The sequence below is a fragment of the Salmo trutta genome, chromosome 40, assembly GCF_901001165.1.
Source record: "Salmo trutta chromosome 40, fSalTru1.1, whole genome shotgun sequence".
In the NCBI taxonomy this organism is placed as follows: Eukaryota; Metazoa; Chordata; class Actinopteri; order Salmoniformes; family Salmonidae; genus Salmo; species Salmo trutta.
Window position 1 is genome coordinate 3151125 of NC_042996.1, and position 23540 is coordinate 3174664.

General features: G+C 44.7%; 1 protein-coding gene across 3 annotated transcripts in view; it reads right to left on the reverse strand.

Annotated features, from left to right (window-relative positions):
- The window catches only part of plxna4 (plexin A4), a 496524-nt gene that overhangs the window by 227761 nt on the left and 245223 nt on the right, over window positions 1-23540 (reverse strand). For all 3 annotated transcript variants that reach the window (XM_029741951.1, XM_029741949.1, XM_029741950.1), the window contains exon 4: window positions 14614-14745. In XM_029741951.1, coding sequence (XP_029597811.1) covers window positions 14614-14745 — 132 coding nt within the window. The remainder of the gene's footprint in view (window positions 1-14613; window positions 14746-23540) is intronic.

A 23540-nucleotide genomic window follows, 5' to 3' on the forward strand; every position in this document is an offset into this window, starting at 1 on the left:
AGTAACACCAATTATCTCCCAAACAACCTCCCAAACCATTACTGTACATTAATCACCAACCTATTCTGCTTCCTGGAGGAACAACCAATCACAGGGCCTCACTTTCATTCACCACACCTCCCCAGCTGGCCTTGTGTCTTTCAGTCTCTTTCAGACTCTTTCAGGCTGCATGACACTTTACTAGTTGAACAATGAGACAGACCAGCCCGGCACAAAGAGCTGCATCCCACTCCCATCACTCATACCCAGGCCTCTGAAATCCATAATATCAGGCCTCTACTGACAGATTGGCCTCTTATCTTCCACAGGTGTATTTATCTGTCTCGCGCACATGATATAGGAAAGTCACCAGATTCAATTAGGTTGGGCTAATCAGTGGATTAATGAGGGGTAGGGATGAACGATCACTCATTACCCATGCCTCTCATAGAAACCCCCGGAGGGAGGAAGGGAGGGGGGAGGGGACTAGCTCCCTGCTGGGTGTCTCTTTGGCCTTGATTATATCTGGCTCAACCTCTCTCTCTCCCTCCTCTTTCTGTGGTTTCCCTTCCTTCCTCTCCAACTCTTTTTGGCTTGTTTCTTTCTTTCTCTCCCTCACTCATTCTTTTCCCACTGTCTCTAATTTCCGCCTGCTCTCTCTCTGTCTCGATCATCAAATCAAATCAAATGTATTTGTCACATACACATGGTTAGCAGGTGTTAATACAGGTGTAGCGAAATGCTTGTGCTTCTAGTTCCGACCATGCAGTAATATCTAACAAGTAATCTACCAATTCCACAACAACTACCTTGTACACACAAGTGTAAAGGAATGAATACGAATATGTACATAAAAATATATAAATGAGTGATGGCCGAACGGCATACGCAAGATGTAATAGATGGTATGGAGTACAGTATATACATATGAGATTAGTAATGTAGGGTATGAAAACATATAAAGCAGCATTGTTTAAGGTGGCTAGTGATACATTACATCAGGATGGCAAGATGCAGTAGATGGTATAGAGTACAGGATGTGTTATCTCTCTTGCTTTCTTAAATATGTCCTCTCTCAATTCATTTGATTTTCTTTGTCAGAATCAGAGGCTTCTCTGTCTCTCTTTCTCTCTCTCTCTCTCTCTCTCTCTCTCTCTCTCGATCTCTCTTTCTCTCTCTCTCTCTCTCTCTCTCTGTCTCTCTCTCTGTCTCTCTCTCTGTCTCTCTCTCTCTTTCTCTCTCTCTCTCTCTCTCTCTCTGTCTCTCTGTCTCTCTCTCTGTCTCTCTCTCTCTTTCTCTCTCTCTCTCTTGCTCTCTCCATCTCACCCCCATTGTGGAGGAGGGTGGGGAGAGACCACTTGCAGCATGGGGAAGAAAACAGCTGTGAACTTTAGAGGTTTTTAAAGTCCCTCCATGGAGAGGCAGCTGATGGCTGATATGTCATCTGTGCCTCTATGTGTATACTGAATGTGTATGTACTAGTTCACCCTCACATGCTCACATTTAACTATACATTATGTGTGTTTAACTGTTTGTGTGTGTGTGCGCGTGTGTGTTTGGCTGGCCCGTCTCCTCTCTCCCATCAGTGGAAATGTGACAGAAACATTACCAGGCTGTGAGCCCATTCTCAGCGGTGTCCTGCCCTGGCCCTCAGCATGCTTCCCTCTCACAATACACCAGTGGGAAGCTTTCTCTCTCTCTGCTGAGTGGCTCAGTGACCGGCCCCTACAGGCCCCTGTCGACTCCTGCTGACCCCTGACCTAGAGCCAGACGGTTTGTACCCCCAGCTGTGCTGATCCATATAGGGGCCACCCCAGCTCCGGACCCCGGGCCCGACAGCACCAATCTGTCCTAATGAGATGGAGAGTGGGGCCCTCCACGACGGCTAGGGGCCTGAGCTGAACTGTACCAGCAGGGTCCCAGAGCTCTACCGGAGCCGTATCGGAGCTGTATCGACCCACTGTGGGGCTCCCTCTCTCTCTCTGTTAGGCTTCTTTCTCTCTGTTTCCCCTCGCTCTGTCTCTTTCTCTCTGGTTTTTTCTCTCCGTCTCTGTCTCGGTCCCAGGTCCTGGGAACAGCAGGCTAGCCTCTGCGATTGATCCACTCAGTCTGTTTTTCTCCTTGCAGTACCCCACAGGGGGTGGGGAGATGATAGGATGTGTGTGTGCGTGTGCGTGTGCTCATGCGCGTGCGTGCGTGAGCGTGTGTGTGTGTGTGTGTGTGTGTGTGTGTGTGTGTGTGTGTGTGTGTGTGTGTGTGTGTGTGTGTGTGTGTGTGTGTGTGTGCTGTTATTCCAAAATAACCAACCATTGGAGCTGTATTGTATTGCTCTGCATGCAGCTCTGCAGTCAATACAGCATATTACCACTCAACCCCTTTGACCCTTATTCCTAACTCTGAGGTGTAATCACCCAAACTAACAGGGTTCACATAACCAATAGCCCAGAGTGGCCAGACCAATTGTTTTGCTATAGTACACTCTGTTTATGACAATCACAGATATAAGACTCAAGCCCTTACAGTTGTCAGACACCGTGACACAGAGCCATTTCCCCACACACCATGTAGTTCAGAATCAATCAGAAGGAACAATCAAATGGCTGAATGTGAGTTACTGTAACAGTGATATTAAAGTCCAGTGACTCTACTTTCTCATCTCAACCCTCTGAACTACATGTACCTAACCATGGTAACCAACCCTCTGAACTACATGTACTGTACCTAACCATGGTAACCAACCCTCTGAACTACATGTACTGTACCTAACCATGGTAACCAACCCTCTGAACTACATGTACTGTACCTAACCATGGTAACCAACCCTCTGAACTACATGTACTGTACCTAACCATGGTAACCAACCCTCTGAACTACATGTACTGTACCTAACCATGGTAACCAACCCTCTTAACTACATGTACTGTACCTAACCATGGTAACCAACCCTCTGAACTACATGTACTGTACCTAACCATGGTAACCAACCCTCTGAACTACATGTACTGTACCTAACCATGGTAACCAACCCTCTGAACTACATGTACTGTACCTAACCATGGTAACCAACCCTCTGAACTACATGTATCTAACCATGGTAACCAACCCTCTGAACTACATGTATCTAACCATGGTAACCAACCCTCTGAACTACATGTACCTAACCATGGTAACCAATCCTCTGAACTACATGTATCTAACCATGGTAACCAACCCTCTGAACTACATGTACTGTACCTAACCATGATAACCAACCCTCTGAACTACATGTACCCAACCATGGTAACCAACCCTCTGAACTACATGAACTGTACCTAACCATGATAACCAACCCTCTGAACTACATGTACCTAACCATGATAACCAACCCGCTGAACTAAATGTACTGTACCTAACCATGATAACCAACCCTCTGAACTACATGTACCTAACCATGGTAACCAACCCTCTGAACTACATGAACTGTACCTAACCATGATAACCAACCCTCTGAACTACATGTACCCAACCATGGTAACCAACCCTCTGAACTACATGAACTGTACCTAACCATGATAACCAACCCTCTGAACTACATGTACCCAACCATGGTAACCAACCCTCTGAACTACATGAACTGTACCTAACCATGATAACCAACCCTCTGAACTACATGTACTGTACCTAACCATGATAACCAACCCTCTGAACTACATGTACCCAACCATGGTAACCAACCCTCTGAACTACATGTACTGTACCCAACCATGATAACCAACCCTCTGAACTACATGTACTGTACCTAACCATGGTAACCAACCCTCTGAACTACATGTACCTAACCATGATAACCAACCCTCTTAACTACATGTACCAAACCATGATAACCAAACCGCTGAACTACATGTACTGTACCCAACCATGATAACCAACCCTCTGAACTACATGTACTGTACCTAACCATGATAACCAACCTTCTGAACTACATGTACTGTACCTAACCATGGCAACCAACCCTCTGAACTACATGTACCTAACCATGGTAACCAACCCTCTGAACTACATGTACTGTACCTAACCATGGTAACCAACCCTCTGAACTACATGTACTGTACCCAACCATGATAAACAACCCTCTGAACTACATGTACCGTATCTAACCATGGTAACCAACCCTCTGAACTACATGTACTGTACCTAACCATGGTAACCAACCCTCTGAACTACATGTACTGTACCTAACCATGGTAACCAACCTTCTGAACTACATGTACTGTACCTAACCATGGCAACCAACCCTCTGAACTACATGTACCTAACCATGGTAACCAACCCTCTGAACTACATGTATCTAACCATGGTAACCAACCCTCTGAACTACATGTATCTAACCATGGTAACCAACCCTCTGAACTACATGTATCTAACCATGGTAACCAACCCTCTGAACTACATGTACTGTACCTAACCATGATAACCAACCCTCTGAACTACATGTACCCAACCATGGTAACCAACCCTCTGAACTACATGAACTGTACCTAACCATGATAACCAACCCTCTGAACTACATGTACTGTACCCAACCATGGTAACCAACCCTCTGAACTACATGTACTGTACCCAACCATGATAACCAACCCTCTGAACTACATGTACTGTACCTAACCATGGTAACCAACCCTCTGAACTACATGTACTGTACCTAACCATGGTAACCAACCCTCTGAACTACATGTACCTAACCATGATAACCAACCCTCTTAACTACATGTACCAAACCATGATAACCAACCCGCTGAACTACATGTACTGTACCTAACCATGATAACCAACCCTCTGAACTACATGTACCTAACCATGGTAACCAACCCTCTGAACTACATGAACTGTACCTAACCATGGTAACCAACCCTCTGAACTACATGTACTGTACCTAACCATGGTAACCAACCCTCTGAACTACATGTACTGCACCTAACCATGGTAACCAACCCTCTGAACTTCATGTATCTAACCATGGTAACCAACCCTCTGAACAATATGTACTGTACCTAACCATGATAACCAACCCTCTAAACTACATGTACTGTACCTAACCATGGTAACCAACCCTCTGAACTACATGTACTGCACCTAACCATGATAACCAACCCTCTGAACTACATGTACTGTACCTAACCATGGTAACCAACCCTCTGAACTACAAGTACTGCACCTAACCATGATAACCAACCCTCTGAACTACATGTACCTAACCATGATAACCAACCCTCTTAACTACATGTACCTAACCATGATAACCAACCCTCTGAACTACATGTACTGTACCTAACCATGATAACCAACCCTCTGAACTACATGTACTGTACCTAACCATGATAACCAATCCCCTGAACTACATGTACTGTACCTAACCATGATAACCAACCCTCTGAACTGCATGTACTGTACCTAACCATGATAACCAACCCTCTGAACTACATGTACTGTACCTAACCATGGTAACCAACCCTCTGAACTACATGTACTGCACCTAACCATGATAACCAACTCTCTGAACTACATGTACCTAACCATGATAACCAACCCTCTTAACTACATGTACCTAACCATGATAACCAACCCTCTGAACTACATGTACCTAACCATGATAACCAACCCTCTTAACTACATGTACCTAACCATGATAACCAACCCTCTGAACTACATGTACTGTACCTAACCATGATAACCAACCCTCTGAACTACATGTACTGTACCTAACCATGATAACCAACCCTCTGAACTACATGTACTGTACCTAACCATGATAACCAACCCTCTGAACTACATGTACTGTACCTAACCATGATAACCAACCCTCTTAACTACATGTACCTAACCATGATAACCAACCCTCTGAACTACATTTACTGTACCTAACCATGATAACCAACCCTCTTAACTGCATGTACTGTACCTAACCATGGTAACCAACCCTCTGAACTACATGTACTGTACCTAACCATGGTAACCAACCCTCTGAACTACATGTACTGTACCTAACCATGGTAACCAACCCTCTGAACTACATGTACCAAACCAATCAAAAAAGAATCAAGATTAGAAGAGCTCATCTTTAAATCATCTTACGGTACTTTACATACAGACATGGACTAAAGACATCACAATATATACACAACCTGTCACTACACGAGTGAGAGGAGAGAGGGAGGTGAGGAGAGACATATGAGGAGAGAGAGAGACAGAGATACAGAGAGCGACAGAGAGAGAGAGAGCACAAACAGACCCCACACAGCCCCAGGACAGCAACACAATTAGACCCAACCAAATCATGAGAAAACAAAAAGATAATTACTTGACACACAGGCAGAATACCTGACCACTGTGACTGACCCAAACTTAAAGAAAGCTTTGACTATGTACAGACTCAGTGTGCATAGCCTTGCTATTGAGAATGGCCGCCGTAGGCAGACCTGGCTCTCAAGAGTAGACAGGCTATGTGCACACTGCCCACAAAATGAGGTGGAAACTGAGCTGCACTTCCTAACCTCCTGCCCAATGTATGACCATATTGGAGACACATATTTCCCTCAGATTACACAGACCCACAAAGAATTCAAAAACAAATCCAATTTTGATAAACTCCCATATCTACTGGGTGAAATACCACAGTGTGCCATGACAGCAGCAAGATTTGTGACCTGTTGCCACAAGAAAAGGGCAACCAGTGAAGAACATTATTTTGGAACTGTAATGTTTACTGTTAATTTTCATTGTTTATTTAACTTTTATATATTATCTACTTCACTTGCTTTGGCAATGTTAACATATGTTTCCCATGCTAATAAAGCCCCTTGAATTGAATTGAATTGAGAGACAGAGACACAGAGAGAGACAGAGAGAAAGACAGACAGAGACAGTGTAGAGAAATGAGGGAGCCTCAGACTGAGGTCTAGTGAATGGGTCTGTGTGTGATTGAGAGAGAGTGAGAGTGAGAGAGAGAGAGATTTCTCTCTCAGTGTACCCACTCCATCCACCTCACATTTTGTTTCCATCTTAGACAAGTATCTTAAAAATACCCAGAAACAAGGTAAATACTGGGACAAAAGCAGTAGTGACTCTTCAAAATGAAAATAAGTATTGATATGCCTTAAACAGGCTACCAGACTGGATGTAGAGCCCTGAGGGACTGTAGTACAGAGTTGTCTTAGACAGGCTACCAGACTGGATGTAGAGCCCCGAGGGACTGTAGTACAGAGTTGTCTTAGACATGCTACCAGACTGGATGTAGAGCCCTGAGGGACTGTAGTACAGAGTTGTCTTAGACAGGCTACCAGACTGGATGTAGAGCCCTGAGGGACTGTAGTACAGAGTTGTCTGAGACAGGCTACCAGACTGGATGTAGAGCCCTGAGGGACTGTAGTACAGAGTTGTCTTAGACAGGCTACCAGACTGGATGTAGAGCCCTGAGGGACTGTAGTACAGAGTTGTCTTAGACAGGCTACCAGACTGGATGTAGAGCCCTGAGGGACTGTAGTACAGAGTTGTCTTAGACAGGCTACCAGACTGGATGTAGAGCTCTGAGGGACTGTAGTACAGAGTTGTCTTAGACAGGCTACCAGACTGGATGTAGAGCCCTGAGGGACTGTAGTACAGAGTTGTCTTAGACAGGCTACCAGACTGGATGTAGAGCCCTGAGGGACTGTAGTACAGAGTTGTCTTAGACAGGCTACCAGACTGGATGTAGAGCCCTGAGGGACTGTAGTACAGAGTTGTCTGAGACAGGCTACCAGACTGGATGTAGAGCTCTGAGGGACTGTAGTACAGAGTTGTCTTAGACATGCTACCAGACTGGATGTAGAGCCCTGAGGGACTGTAGTACAGAGTTGTGTACAGAACATATCATGAATGTTTAACAAACGTCACAAAATAATGTTTCAGAGAAAGCTGCACAGCTGCCGTGTTGTACTCACAGTGGGATATCGGTATACTCTCTGATCAGCTGCCATGTTGTACTCACAGTGGGATATAGGTATACTCTCTGATCAGCTGCCGTGTTGTACTCACAGTGGGATATAGGTATACTCTCTGATCAGCTGCCGTGTTGTACTCACAGTGGGATATAGGTATACTCTCTGTTCAGCTGCTGAGTTGTACTCACAGTGGGATATAGGTATACTCTCTGTTCGGCTGCCGTGTTGTACTCACAGTGTGATATAGGTATACTCTCTGATCAGCTGACGTGTTGTACTCACAGCGTGATATAGGTATACTCTCTGATCAGCTGCCGTGTTGTACTCACAGTGGGATATAGGTATACTCTGATCAGCTGCCGTGTTGTACTCACAGTGGGATATATGTATACTCTCTGATCAGCTGCCATGTTGTACTCACAGTGGGATATAGGTATACTCTCTGATCAGCTGCCGTGTTGTACTCACAGTGGGATATAGGTATACTCTCTGTTCAGCTGCCGTGTTGTACTCACAGTGTGATATAGGTATACTCTCTGTTCAGCTGTTGAGTTGTACTCACAGTGGGATATAGGTATACTCTCTGATCAGCTGCCGTGTTGTACTCACAGTGGGATATAGGTATACTCTCTGTTCGGCTGCCGTGTTGTACTCACAGTGTGATATAGGTATACTCTCTGTTCAGCTGCTGAGTTGTACTCACAGTGGGATATAGGTATACTCTCTGATCAGCTGCCGTGTTGTACTCACAGTGGGATATAGGTATACTCTCTGATCAGCTGCCGTGTTGTACTCACAGTGGGATATAGGTATACTCTGATCAGCTGCCATGTTGTACTCACAGTGGGATATAGGTATACTCTCTGATCAGCTGCCGTGTTGTACTCACAGTGGGATATAGGTATACTCTCTGATCAGCTGCCGTGTTGTACTCACAGTGGGATATAGGTATGCTCTCTGTTCAGCTGCCGTGTTGTACTCACAGTGGGATATAGGTATACTCTCTGATCAGCTGCCGTGTTGTACTCACAGTGGGATATAGGTATACTCTGTTCAGGTATGTTTGGGACGGGGTTGAGTGTTTGGGACGGGGTTGAGTGTTTGGGAGGGAGGTGAGTGTTTGGGAGGAGGGTGAGTGTGGTTGGGGGATTAGTGTGTGTGTGTGTGTGTGTTCACTAAAACTCGGTTCCCTAAATAGCATGTACATCTACTGTTGATTGCCCCAGTGGGCCCTTCCCTCCCCTGATGTTTAGTCTAAACACATTCTCTAAGTGGAACACAGTCTTTAACTAGACTAACGGGGTAATTAACTAAAGGCAATATGTTACTACAGAGACTATTACTATCAGCCCAAAAACACATTGTATGTTGGTTTATTTTTGGCTTGGGGCCAAATGGATTGACAAGTGCCCCATAACGACAGGTATGTGTTACTGAGTCTTAAATACCAGAATACAGTTGAAGTCGGAAGTTTACATACACCTTAGCCAAATACATTTAAACTCAGTTTTTCACAATTCCTGACATTTAATCGTAGTAAAAATTTCCTGTCTTAGGTCAGTTAGGATCACCACTTTATTTTAAGAATGTGAAATGTCAGAATAATAGTAGAGAGAATGATTTATTTCAGCTTTTATTTCTTTCATCACAATCCCAGTGGTTTAGAAGTTTACATACACTCAATTAGTGTTTGGTAGCATTGCCTTTAAATTGTTTAAACGTTTCGGGTAGCCTTCCACAAGCTTCCCACAATAAGTTGGGTGAATTTTGGCCCATTCCTCCTGACTAAGTTAGGTTTGTAGGCCTCCTTCCTTTCACAGGCTTTTTCAGTTCTGCCCACAGATTTTCTATAGGTTTGAGATCAGGGCTTTGTGATGGCCACTCCAATACCTTGACTTTGTTGTCCTTAAGCCATTTTGCCACAACTTTGGAAGTATGCTTGGGGTCAATGTCCATTTGGAAGACCCATTTGCGAACAAGCTTTAACTTTCTGGTTGATGTCTTGAGATGTTGCTTCAATATATCCACATACATTTCCCTCCTCATGATGCCATCTATTTTGTGAAGTGCACCAGTCCCTCCTGCAGCAAAGCACCCCCACAACATGATGCTGCCACCCCCGTGCTTCACAGTTGGGATGGTGTTCTTTGGCTCGCAAGCCTCCCTCTTTTTCCTCCAAACATTACGATGGTCATTATGGCCAAACAGTTCTAATTTTGTTTCATCAGACCAGAGGACATTTCTCCAAAAAGTACAATCTTTGTCCCCATGTGCAGTTGCAACCCGTAGTCTGGCTTTTTTATGGCGGTTTTGGAGCAGTGGCTTCTTCCTTGCTGAGCGGCCTTTCAGGTTATGTCGATATTGGACTCGTTTTACTGTGGATATAGATACTTTTGTACCTGTTTCCTCCAGCATCTTCACAAGGTCCTTTGCTGCTGTTCTGGGATTGATTTGCACTTTCGCACCAAAGTACGTTCATCTCTAGGAGACAGAACGCGTCTCCCTCCTGAGCGGTATGATGGCTGCGTGGTCCCATGGTGTTTATACTTGCATACTATTGTTTGTACAGATGAATGTGGTACCTTCAGGCGTTTGGCTGATATATTTTGATTTTCCCAGGATGTAAAGCAAAGAGGCACTGAGTTTGAAGGTAGGCCTTGAAATACATCCACAGGTACCCCTCTAATTGACTCAAATGATGTCAATTAACCTATCATAAGCTTCTAAAGCCATGACATCATTTTCTGGAATTTTCCAAGCTGTTTAAAGGCACAGTCAACTTAATGTATGTAAACTTCTGACCCACTGGAATTGTGATACAGTGAATTATAAGTCAAATAATCTGTCTGTAAACAATTGTTGGAAAATTACTTGTGTCATGCACAAAGTAGATGTCCTAACCGACTTGCCAAAGTGAATTGAAATGGTAGTTGACACACTACACAGATCTCTCTCTCTATCCCTCTCTCTCTATCCTTCTCTCTCTATCCCTCTCTCTATCCTTCTCTCTCTATCACTCTCTCTCACCCTCTCTCTATCTCTCTCTCTCTCTCTCTCCCTTCTCTCTCTATCCCTCTCTCTATATCCCTCTCTCTCTATCCCTCTCTCTTTATCTCTCTCTCTATTCCCCTCTCTCCCCTCTCTCTCTATTCTCTCTCTATTCCCCTCTCCGCCCCCCTCTCTCCCGTCTCTCTATCCATCTTTCTCTACTAGAGGTTGACCGATTTATCGGAATGGCCGATTAATTGGGCCGATTTCAAGTTTTCATAACAATCGGTAATCGGTATTTTTGTCCTCCGATTTGCCGATTTTTTAAAAATGTATTTATTATTTTTTTAGACCTTTATTTAACTAGGCAAGTCAGTTAAGAACACATTCTTATTTTCAATGACGACCTAGGAACGGTGGGTTAACTGCCTTGTTCAGGGGCAGAACGACAGATTTTTACCTTGTCAGCTTGGGGATGCAACCTTATGGTTAACTAGTCCAACGCTCTAACCACCTGCTTTACGTTGCACTCCACGAGGAGCCTGCCTGTTATGCGAATGCAGTAAGAAACCAAGGTAAGGTGCTAGCTAGCATTAAACTTATCTTATAAAAAACAATCAATCAATCATAATCACTAGTTAACCACACATGGTTGATGATATTACTAGTTTATCTAGCCAGTCCTGCGTTGCATATAATCCATGTGGTGCGCGTTTGCGAAAAAGGACTGTCTTTGCTCCGACGTGTACCTAACCATAAACATCAATGCCTTTCTTAAAATTAATACACAAGTATATATTTTTAAACCTGCATATTTAGTTAATATTGCCTGCTAACATGAATTTCTTTTAACTAGGGAAAATGTGTCACTTCTCTTGCAAACAGAGTCAGAGTATATGCAGCAGTTTGGGCCGCCTGGCTCGTTGCGAACTGTGAAGACCATTTCTTCCTAACAAAGACAGCCGACTTCGCCAAATGGGGGATGATTTAACAAAAGCGCATTTGCAAAAAAAAAGCACAATCGTTGCACGACTGTACCTAACCATAAACATCAATGCCTTTCTTAAAATCAATACACAGAAGTATATATTTTTAAACCTGCATATTTAGCTAAAAGAAATCCAGGTTAGCAGGCAATATTAACCAGGTGAAATTGTGTCAGTTCTCTTACGTTCCTTGCAACAGAGTCAGGGTATATGCAACAGTTTGGGCCGCCTGGCTCGTTGCGAACTAATTTGCCAGAATTGTACGTAATTTTGACATAACATTGGAGGTTGTGCAATGTAACAGGAACATTTAGACTTATGGATGCCTCCCGTTAGATAAAATACGGAACGGTTCCGTATTTCACTGACAGAATAAACGTGATAGTTTCCGGATTCGACCATATTAATGACCTAATGCTCGTGTTTCTGTGTGTTATTATGTTATAATTAAGTCTATGATTTGATAGAGCAGTCTGACTGAGCAGTGGTAGGCAGCAGCAGGCTCGTAAGCGTTCATTCAAAATAGCACTTTCGTGCGTTTGCCAGCAGCCCTTCGCAATGCATTGCGCTGTTTATGACTTCAAGCCTATCAACTCCCAAGATGAGGCTGGTGTAACCGATGTGAAATGGCTGGCTAGTTAGCGGGTGCACGCTAATAGCGTTTCAAACGTCACTCGCTCTGAGACTTGTAGTTGTTCTCCTTGCTCTACATGGGTAACGCTGCTTCGAGGGTGGCTGTTGTCGATGTGTTCCTGTTTTGAGCCCAGGTAGGAGCGAGGAGAGGGACGGAAGCTATACTGTTACACTGGCAATACTAAAGTGCCTATAAGAACATCCAATAGTCAAAGGTATATGAAATACAAATCGTATATAGAGAGATATAGTCCTATAATTCCTACAATAACTACAACCTAAAACTTTTTACCTGGGAATATTGAAGACTCATGTTAAAAGGAACCACCAGCTTTCATATGTTCTCATGTTCTGAGCAAGGAACTTGAAGGTTAGCTTTCTTACATGGCACATAATGCACTTTTACTTTCTTCTCCAACACTTTGTTTTTGCATTATATAAACCAAATTGAACATGTTTCATTATTTATTTGAGGCTAAATTGATTTTATTGATGTATTATATTAAGTTAAAATAAGTGTTCATTCAGTATTGTTGTAATTGTCATTATTACAAATAAATAAATAAACCGGCTGATTAATCGGCATCGGCCTTTTTTGGTCCTCTAATAATCGGTATCGGTATCAGCGGTGAAAAATCAGAATCGGTCGACCTCTACTCTCTACTCTCTCTCTATTCCCCTCTCTCTCTCTACTCTCTCTCTATTTCTCTCTCTCTATTCCTCTCTCTCTATTCCTCTCTCTACTCTCTCTCTATTCCTCTCCCTCTATTCCCCTCCCTCTCTACATTCCTCTCTCTCTAATCCCCTCTCTCTATTCCCCCCTCTCTCTACTCTCTCTCTATTCCCCTCTCTCCCCTCTCTCGCTCTACTCTCTCTCTGATGAGATCCCTATGAGAGGCAGTGAGAGGACAGTTTGAAGGGGAACCTTGAACCCTCCTATGATGTTCAAACTGGAGCACTATCAGGATCATCAGCGGCCCTTCAAACACACAGGTATGCATGCACACACTCTGCTGAGAAGACCAGCACGGCCCATAATCCTCTCTGTGAAAGGGAAAAGAGGCTCCCTCTGCCAACACAACCCTGCAGCTACATTAGAGGAGAGGAGGAACAGAGGAGGAACAGAAGAGGAACAGAGAGGAGAGGAGAGGAGAGGAGAGGAGAGGAGAGGAGAGGAGAGGAGAGGAGAGGAGAGGAGAGGAGAGGAGAGGAGAGGAGAAGAGAGGAGAGGAGAGGAGAACAGAGGAGAGGAGAACAGAGGAGAGGAGAGGAGAGGAGAGGAGAGGAAAGAAGTGAGGAAGAGACAAGACATAAGGAGAGAAGAGGAAGGGTAAAGGAGTGAGGAGGGGGCAAAAGAAGGTGGAAGTAAAGAACAGAGGAGACTGCTGAGTGAGAGTAGATTGAGAGAGACAGAGAGAACATTGGGTCCTGTAGGACATGCTCAGGCTCTCTTTGTGTGTGTGTGTGTGTGTGTGTGTGTGTGTGTGTGTGTGTGTGTGTGTGTGTGTGTGTGTGTGTGTGTGTGTGTGTGTGTGTGTGTGACCCCGTGTGCACGTGAGAGAGAGTGTGTGTGGGGGCCGGGCAGGTTGGTGAAAACACAGTAATTGTCTTTGACCCACTGTGATATGAGCTAAGATGAAGACTTCAAGTAGAAACCCCTTGGTCTTTCCCTCCTACAGTCAGACTATTAACAGTGTAGTGAGCAATAGGAAGTGTCCCAAATGGCACCGTATTCCCTATGGGCCCTGGTCAAAAGTAGTGCACTATACAAGGAATAGGGTGCCATTTGGGACGGCAGAGAGACTGGGCTGAATATTACGTATGAGAGTGCAAGGTAGGGTCAGTGTTTCTGTTTGACATCACGCTACTGATGAGACAGATGCACTGTGTTTAGACCAATATAGTAAGGTGTGTGTGTGTGTGTGCGTGCGTGCGTGTGTTGGTTCTGTTGTTGTAGTACTACTTTACCACTAGTAAATGGTAAACAGCCCCACTGTGAACAGGAAAGAGAAAATGGGGGTGATTATGATGTCAGGGTGTGTGTGTGGGGGGTGGGGGGTCACATGACTTACCTGTGTCTCTGACATGGCATATAGGAAGTGGTGGTCGGGGGAGAAGGCCATGTCCCGTTGAATTGGCCCTCGCTCCACTGCCTGGATCACCTCATACTGCAATGCACCGTGGGAAGGCCCATCCACCCTGATCTGGAAGAGGAGAGAAGGAGGGAAAGGAGGAGAGGAGAGGGGGACATGTTTAGGCAGCTGTAGGGGGTGGTGTGTGTGTCTGTCCTAGATGTGTGTGATCAGCCAAAAGCAGAAAGTGGCCTCACCCAGACTTGGAGGAATGACAGGAGGCTCTAGGTCATATCCTCACATCTGCTCTACTATCTCACACACACACACACACACACACACACACACACACACACACACACACACACACACACACACACACACACACACACACACACACACACACACACACACACACACACACACACACACACACACACACACACACAGGGGGCACGTTCCAACACAACACCTAAAAGCAGCCTCCTGGCTGTCATAACCCACAAACACCCTGTTCTGACACCTGCCCAAAATGCTTCCCAGGGCATACATACACATACACATACACACACACATACACACACACACACACTGAGACACATATACACACACACAAATTAATAAGGGCTTGTGTGAGCGTGTGGGACAGCCGTTTTGTCAGACTTGTCAGAGTTCTACAGAAAACACCTGGTTAATATGCCCATGGCACCTTTAATATATCACTTGTTTGTAAAGTTCAGAGGTCATAAACAGAAGTGGAAGATAATTGGCTGAGAGAGGGAGATGGCACAACACATTCCGGGAGTCATTTCATAACACAACACATTCTGGGAGTCAGTTCATAACACAACACATTCTGGGGTCAGTTCATAACACAACACATTCTGGGGTCAGTTCATAACACAACACATTCTGGGGTCAGTTCATAACACAACACATTCTGGGAGTCAGTTCATAACACAACACATTCTGGGGTCAGTTCATAACACAACACATTCTGGGAGTCAGTTCATAACACAACACATTCTGGGGGTCATTTCATAACACAACACATTCTGGGAGTCAGTTCATAACACAACACATTCTGGGAGTCAGTTCATAACACAACACATTCTGGGAGTCAGTTCATAACACAACACATTCTGGGGTCAGTTCATAACACAACACATTCTGGGAGTCAGTTCATAACACAACACATTCTGGGAGTCAGTTCATAACACAACACATTCTGGGAGTCAGTTCATAACACAACACATTCTGGGAGTCAGTTCATAACACAACACATTCTGGGAGTAAGTTCATAACACAACACATTCTGGGGTCAGTTCATAACACAACACATTCTGGGAGTCAGTTCATAACACAACACATTCTGGGGGTCATTTCATAACACAACACATTCTGGGGTCAGTTCATAACACAACACATTCTGGGAGTCAGTTCATAACACAACACATTCTGGGAGTGAGTTCATAACACAACACATTCTGGGGTCAGTTCATAACACAACACATTCTGGGGTCAGTTCATAACACAACACATTCTGGGAGTCAGTTCATAACACAACACATTCTGGGAGTCAGTTCATAACACAACACATTCTGGGAGTCAGTTCATAACACAACACATTCTGGGAGTCAGTTCATAACACAACACATTCTGGGGGTCATTTCATAACACAACACATTCTGGGGTCAGTTCATAACACAACACATTCTGGGAGTCAGTTCATAACACAACACATTCTGGGGGTCATTTCATAACACAACACATCAGAGAGCTGTTATTGTTGTTGACAACATACAATCTCGTAGAGCAGACAGGAACATAAGCCATACCGTCTTTATTTCAAAAGTCACTTTAGAGAATGTCTGTGATGTATGTTGGGGGGACATAGAGTGCCAAAGAACAACTTTGTCATGAAAATCGATTGTTCTTCCCCAAGCAAGGGAAAGTTAATTCCCTGTGCTGCGTTTCCCTCAGAGTCTCTGCTGCTGAGCTTTGGTTTCCATATCGAGATAGATCTTGTTTCCCAACATAAAGCCTCTATCAAAACTGATCCAGCTCCAATGTTTTTAGTTTCAAATCTTCTGAAGAGCCTCTCTCTCTCTCTCTCTCTCTCTCTCTCTCTCTCTCTCTCTCTGTGCTAGAGTCCCTTCCTGCTGCCTGGCTGCCTTTTAGCCTGGTGTCCTTAGTTACTCCTTAGTTACTGTAGTCGTGTGAATCTCAAAAGCCCAGAACACTATCAAAGCCTCCCCTTCAACACTTTCACTGGGACCCATTGTGCCGCACGGGGGTCGAAAGAGAGACGGAAAAAAGACCAGAAAATAAAAGAGAGGAATAAAGGGAGACTTCCACACGAGCCGGGCGTCCAGATCCAGCAGGTGGGGTTATCTATCGGCCTGATCGGGTGGGGGGTCGGATTACGTCCCGTCTCCCCCCATCCGTGTATGTTCAGTGGTGTAGTCCATCGCCAGGTGGAGAATATGAGGGCCAGCCGGCCATGCATGGTGCAGACAAAGACCAGGGAGAGAGAGGGCCATTGGGCCATTGTGGCCAGGAGAATCCCTAGCCACTGGGGAGTAGGATGGGAAGCTCTGCCTTTATCTCTACCACTGCTAAACAAATGACCCACTGGGGAAGAGGCAGCACGTCTGCTTGCATTACAGAGAGGGAGATGTCTTATGTTTCAGGCCTATTCCATATCCTGTTGAATTGTTCAACATCATTGCTTTGGCAGTACAAGTACTTTTGTCGTGCCGGCAAAGCCTATTAATTGTGTTGAATTGAGTTAACTGAATAGCTTTCATATCACAGATATACTGTATATATATATATATATATATATATATATATATAGCTGGTTATGACAGGGTTGTTATTATGTTATTATCAGTATTCATGTCCTGTTTAAGACACTCAAGATAAATAATTCATTCTCTGACACGTCACCCAACGGTATAATCTACTTCTATTCCGCAGTAATACATTCATATAAAGTGGATTTCGTTACTGGGATCCTAACTGGATTACATGCTAATCTCGGCTATCACATTATTACTGTAGAATGAATGAGATTCCCAGGAAGGCAGTCCCTCTTAATGCCCACTGAATCTGGAGGAGAGAGATTCCCAGGAAGTCAGTCCCTCTTAATGCCCACTGAATCTGGAGGAGAGGGATTCCCAGGAAGGCAGTCCCTCTTAATGCCCACTGAATCTGGAGGAGAGGGATTCCCAGGAAGGCAGTCCCTCTTAATGCCCACTGAATCTGGAGGAGAGAGATTCCCAGGAAGGCAGTCCCTCTTAATGCCCACTGAATCTGGAGGAGAGGGATTCCCAGGAAGGCAGTCCCTCTTAATGCCCACTGAATCTGGAGGAGAGAGATTCCCAGGAAGTCAGTCCCTCTTAATGCCCACTGAATCTGGAGGAGAGGGATTCCCAGGAAGTCAGTCCCTCTTAATGCCCACTGAATCTGGAGGAGAGGGATTCCCAGGAAGTCAGTCCCTCTTAATGCCCACTGAATCTGGAGGAGAGAGATTCCCAGGAAGTCAGTCCCTCTTAATGCCCACTGAATCTGGAGGAGAGAGATTCCCAGGAAGTCAGTCCCTCTTAATGCCCACTGAATCTGGAGGAGAGAGATTCCCAGGAAGGCAGTCCCTCTTAATGCCCACTGAATCTGGAGGAGAGAGATTCCCAGGAAGGCAGTCCCTCTTAATGCCCACTGAATCTGGAGGAGAGAGATTCCCAGGAAGTCAGTCCCTCTTAATGCCCACTGAATCTGGAGGAGAGGGATTCCCAGGAAGGCAGTCCCTCTTAATGCCCACTGAATCTGGAGGAGAGAGATTCCCAGGAAGGCAGTCCCTCTTAATGCCCACTGAATCTGGAGGAGAGGGATTCCCAGGAAGGCAGTCCCTCTTAATGCCCACTGAATCTGGAGGAGAGAGATTCCCAGGAAGTCAGTCCCTCTTAATGCCCACTGAATCTGGAGGAGAGAGATTCCCAGGAAGTCAGCCCCTCTTAATGCCCACTGAATCTGGAGGAGAGGGATTCCCAGGAAGGCAGTCCCTCTTAATGCCCACTGAATCTGGAGGAGAGAGATTCCCAGGAAGTCAGTCCCTCTTAATGCCCACTGAATCTGGAGGAGAGAGATTCCCAGGAAGTCAGTCCCTCTTAATGCCCACTGAATCTGGAGGAGAGAGATTCCCAGGAGGTCAGCCCCTCTTAATGCCCACTGAATCTGGAGGAGAGAGAGGCATCTGACACACTCGCTACCTCACGCCTGCCTGCCTCTGTGTGTGTGTGTGTGTGTGTGTGTGTGTGTGCCTGCAGCCTTGCACATGGTTATCAGTATGACTTATGGGAGACTGGGCCACCTTTGGCTCACACTGCCCACTCTCAAAGTCTTGTTGTTCTCTATGCTGATCTTAAGGGTGTGTGTGCGTGTGTGCATTTGCGCATGTGTAAATTCATTGGGGGGCCCAAAGGGATAGCATTCAGATCATAGATCCTACACTGAGCTATGCTGCTGTAGATCAGTGGCTGTGGAAGCGTCTCTGTCTGTCTGTCTGTCTGTCTGTCTGTCTGTCTGTCTGTCTGTCTGTCTGTCTGTCTGTCTGTCTGTCTGTCTGTCTGTCTGTCTGTCTGTCTGTCTGTCTGTCTGTCTGTCTGTCTGTCTGTCTGTCTGACTGTGACAGAGTGAGAAAGCCCTATACTGCATCAGTGAGAAGCCTGAAGCCCTACACACACACAGCCGCATATCATGTCCACCTAGTGGCCACCGGCTGCAACAACAGCACCTTTCAACAGCAGCAGATGAAGCTCCACACTGCTACAATACTGAGATGGTTTTAGAAGACAAACTAAGAGCTGCTCTAACATGTACTTTCTCATCAAAACATTTTCTATCGTGATGAGTTGATCTCAACCTTCAAAAGTCAGATTGTTTCAGCTAAAAAAGTGAAGGATACTGGCACATCAATGGCAGCCACATACCCTCACTGTTGTTTGAATTCCCTTCTTTTATATAATACCTCAACATCTCGTTCATGGGAAATGTTTAGGTGTTGTGAAATGTTTTCTATGCTAGTCAATGAAGCCTTGGCTATTGTGTAGCATCTGTATTCAGCCTTGTCTCTACATGATAGAGAACGACTACGCTCTATCACTGAGTGATCTCCATGGGACTGTGAGAGAGAGAGAGAGAGAGAGAGAGAGAGAGAGAGAGAGAGAGAGAGAGAGAGAGACCATTGTAAATACAACCCATATTTATGTTTATTTATTTTTCCCTTTGTCACGACTTTGGCCGAAGTTGATGCCTCTCCATGTTCGGGTGGTGTTCGGCGGTCGACGTCAACGGTCTTCTAGCCATCGCCAATCCATTTGTCATTTTCCATTTGTTTTGTCTCGTTTTCCCACACACCTGGTTCTCATTTCCCAATTACTGGTCATGTATTTAACCCTCTGTTTCCCCCATGTCTTTGTGTGTGATTGTTATTTGTTCAGGTCGGTATGTTCCGGCTGGTTTGTACCAGGTGCTGTTTATCACCCATGCTTTGTGGCAACCGTTCTTTTTGCACTTTGTAAATTGTTTACTTTGTGCTGTCGAGTAAAGTGCGTTGTTTCACTCATCTCTGCTCTCCTGCACCTGACTTTATACACCAGCTACACCCACCAACCTGACACGGAGAGGGACACCACTCATCTCTGCTCTCCTGCGCCTGACTTTATACACCAGCTACACCCACCAACCTGACACGGAGAGGGACACCACTCATCTCTGCTCTCCTGCGCCTGACTTTATACACCAGCTACACCCACCAACCTGACACGGAGAGGGACACCACTCATCTCTGCTCTCCTGCGCCTGACTTTATACACCAGCTACACCCACCAACCTGACACGGAGAGGGACACCACTCACCTCTGCTCTCCTGCGCCTGACTTTATACACCAGCAACACCCACCAACCTGACAACTTTAACTATTTGCACATCATATGACATTTGTAATGTCTTTATTCTTCTGGAACTTTAGTGTAATGTTTATTGTAAATTTGTATATTATTTTTCACTGTTTATTATCTAGTTCACCTGCTTTGGCAATGTTAACATATGCCAATAAAGCTTTTTCATTGAAATTGAATTGAATTGAATTGAGAGAGAGAGGCGGGATAGAGGGAGGGAAGCCATTCCGGTGTGAAAACCATAGGAGCTCTTCAGTTTCCTCACACTGGCAAGGACAAGCCCAGAGCACATGGAAATTATGGCAGTTCCTCTGGCTCGACTCGGCATCCATTTTCACAGGGCCAAAGACAGCCCGTGGATGCTGGAATCAAACAACTCTACTACAAAAGCTAAATACACATGTATTATTATCAATAATTAAAATATTCTATGTACAAATCTTGAAAATAAAAGTGTATTGCAAGAGGTGATTAACCTGTCTGGGCTAGGGGGCAGTATTTTCACGGCCGGATAAAAAACGTACCCAATTTAAACTGGTTACTACTCTTGCCCAGAAATGAGAATATGCATATTATTAGTAGATTTGGATAGAAAACACTCTGAAGTTTCCAAAACTGTTTGAATGGTGTCTGTGAGTATAACAGAACTCATATGGCAGGCAAAAACCTGAGACAATTCCAAGCAGGAAGTGGCCTGTCTGAGAATTTGTAGTTCTTATTTTGATTCTCTATCGAAACTACAGTATCTCTGGGGTTACGTAGCACTTTCTAAGGTTTCCATTGGCTCTCTAAAGCCTTCAGAAAGCGGATTGAGGCTGTCTCTGGGCAGAGTATAGTAGCTCAGTTTGTCAGTGGTCTGCCTGGTGACAAAGAGATTGGATATGCTCGTTCACGAGACCACGCTGTTTTTTCTTTTCCTCTTTGAATGAATACACTATTGTCCGGTTGGAATATTATCGCTATTTTACGAGAAAAATACCATAAATTTTTTTTATTTTAGACAGCGTTTGACATGCTTCTAAGTACGGTAATGGAACATTTTGAATTTTTTGTCTCGAAATGCGCTCGCGCGTTACCCTTTGGATAGTGACCTGAACGCACGAACAAAACGGAGGTATTTGGACATAACTATGGATTATTTGGAGCAAAAACAAAATTTCTTGTGGAAGTAGCAGTTCTGGGAGTGCATTCTGACGAAGATCAGCAAAGGTAATCCAATTTTTCTAATACTAATTCTGAGTTCAGTGTGCCCCGAAGTTGGCGGATGTCAAAATAGCTAGCCGTGATGGCTGAGCTATGTACTCAGAATATTGCAAAATGTGCTTTCGCCGAAAAGCTATTTTAAAATCTGACATAGCGATTGCATAAAGGAGTTCTGTATCTATAATTCTTAAAATAATTGTTATGTATTTTGTCAACGTTTATGATGAGTCATTTAGTAAATTCACCGGAAGTTTTCGGTGGGGATACATTTTCTGAACATCACACGCCAATGTAAAAAGCTGTTTTTTGATATAAATATGAACTAGATTGAACAAAACATGCATATATTGTATAACATGATGTCCTAGGAGTGTCATCTGATGAAGGTCATCAAAGGTTAGTGCTTCATTTAGCTGTGTTTTGGGTTTCTGTGACATATATGCTTGCTTGGAAAATGGCTGTGTGATTATTTTGGGCTATGTACTCTCCTAACATAATCTAATGTTTTGCTTTCGCTGTAAAGCCTTTTTGAAATTGGACAATGTGGTTAGATTAACGAGAGTCTTATCTTTAAAATGGTGTAAAATAGTCGTATGTTTGAAAAATTGAAATTATAGCATTTTTTTGGCTTTTGGATTTCGCGCCACGCTGTTCCACTGGCTGTTGAATAGAGTGGGCCAGTGACGTCCCACTAGCCCAGAGAGGTTAAAACATCACACTAAGCTTATCCCCTTGTGTATCAAACCCTATCCAATAAACACCTTTTAAATCCATAGCAATGATGCTGTAGCCAGCTTTAACTTTCTACAGGCGACAATTGCCGTTTTAAAAAAATGTGGCCACTCCTATTCTCCACCTAGGCCTGTCCATTGATTTTGGATAATCTGTGTGAGCCTCAGAAACTCACAAGACTGCTGCCACTTTACCTCGGGCAGAGAGAGGGACGGCCCTCGTTACAGGTCCCAGAGAGAGAGAGCGAGAGAGAGAGCGAGAGAGGGAGAGAAAGAGAGAGAGGGAGAAGGTGAGAGAGGAGAAAGAGTGAAAAGAAAAAGAAGGAAAGAAAGCGAGAGAAGAACCCTTCTGGAAGTCTCAGGGAGACAGGATTCTAAACTCCAGCCAGCCAGCCGTGGCCAGGAGGGAGCAGGAGATAAACACATTTCACAGGAGTGGAGAAAGGACCCAAACAGAACAGAACACAGCCCGAAGACAAAACAATGAAACACATTCCTGTGCCCTTGTGTGTGAACGAAAGGAATCTAGTGAAGACAGAACAGACAGGACGATGGTGCTAGCTACCTACATCAACTAGGGCGCACTGTATTGAAATACATATAGCAAATCTCAATAGACAGCCAATTAAAACAGCAGAACACTATATGTGGCATGGGCTCATTATCGACATAGCTATGGAGTAGGAGTGTGGGAGTGTGGGAGTGATTTCCATTGGCATGGGGTGGAGAAGGGTGGCACAGAGATGCCCATCACACAGAGCTGAGGTCTGTTTGGTATGGCACACCTCGCCCACCACACTAGCAGAGGAAGTTGGACACAGTCAAAGTGTCAACACAGTGCATTGTGGGCCATATAACCAGCAGTGTTGAGTGGGTTGACCAAAGCTCACATCCAATGTCATGTTAGAACAAGCCAAGAGTGAGACATCGTGTAAATCATCAAACATCTCATCACATAAAGAGACAACACTCTGCACCAACGTGCCACAGCATCGGAACCCGACTGGTCACGCTCAGCCTCAGGTTACCTTT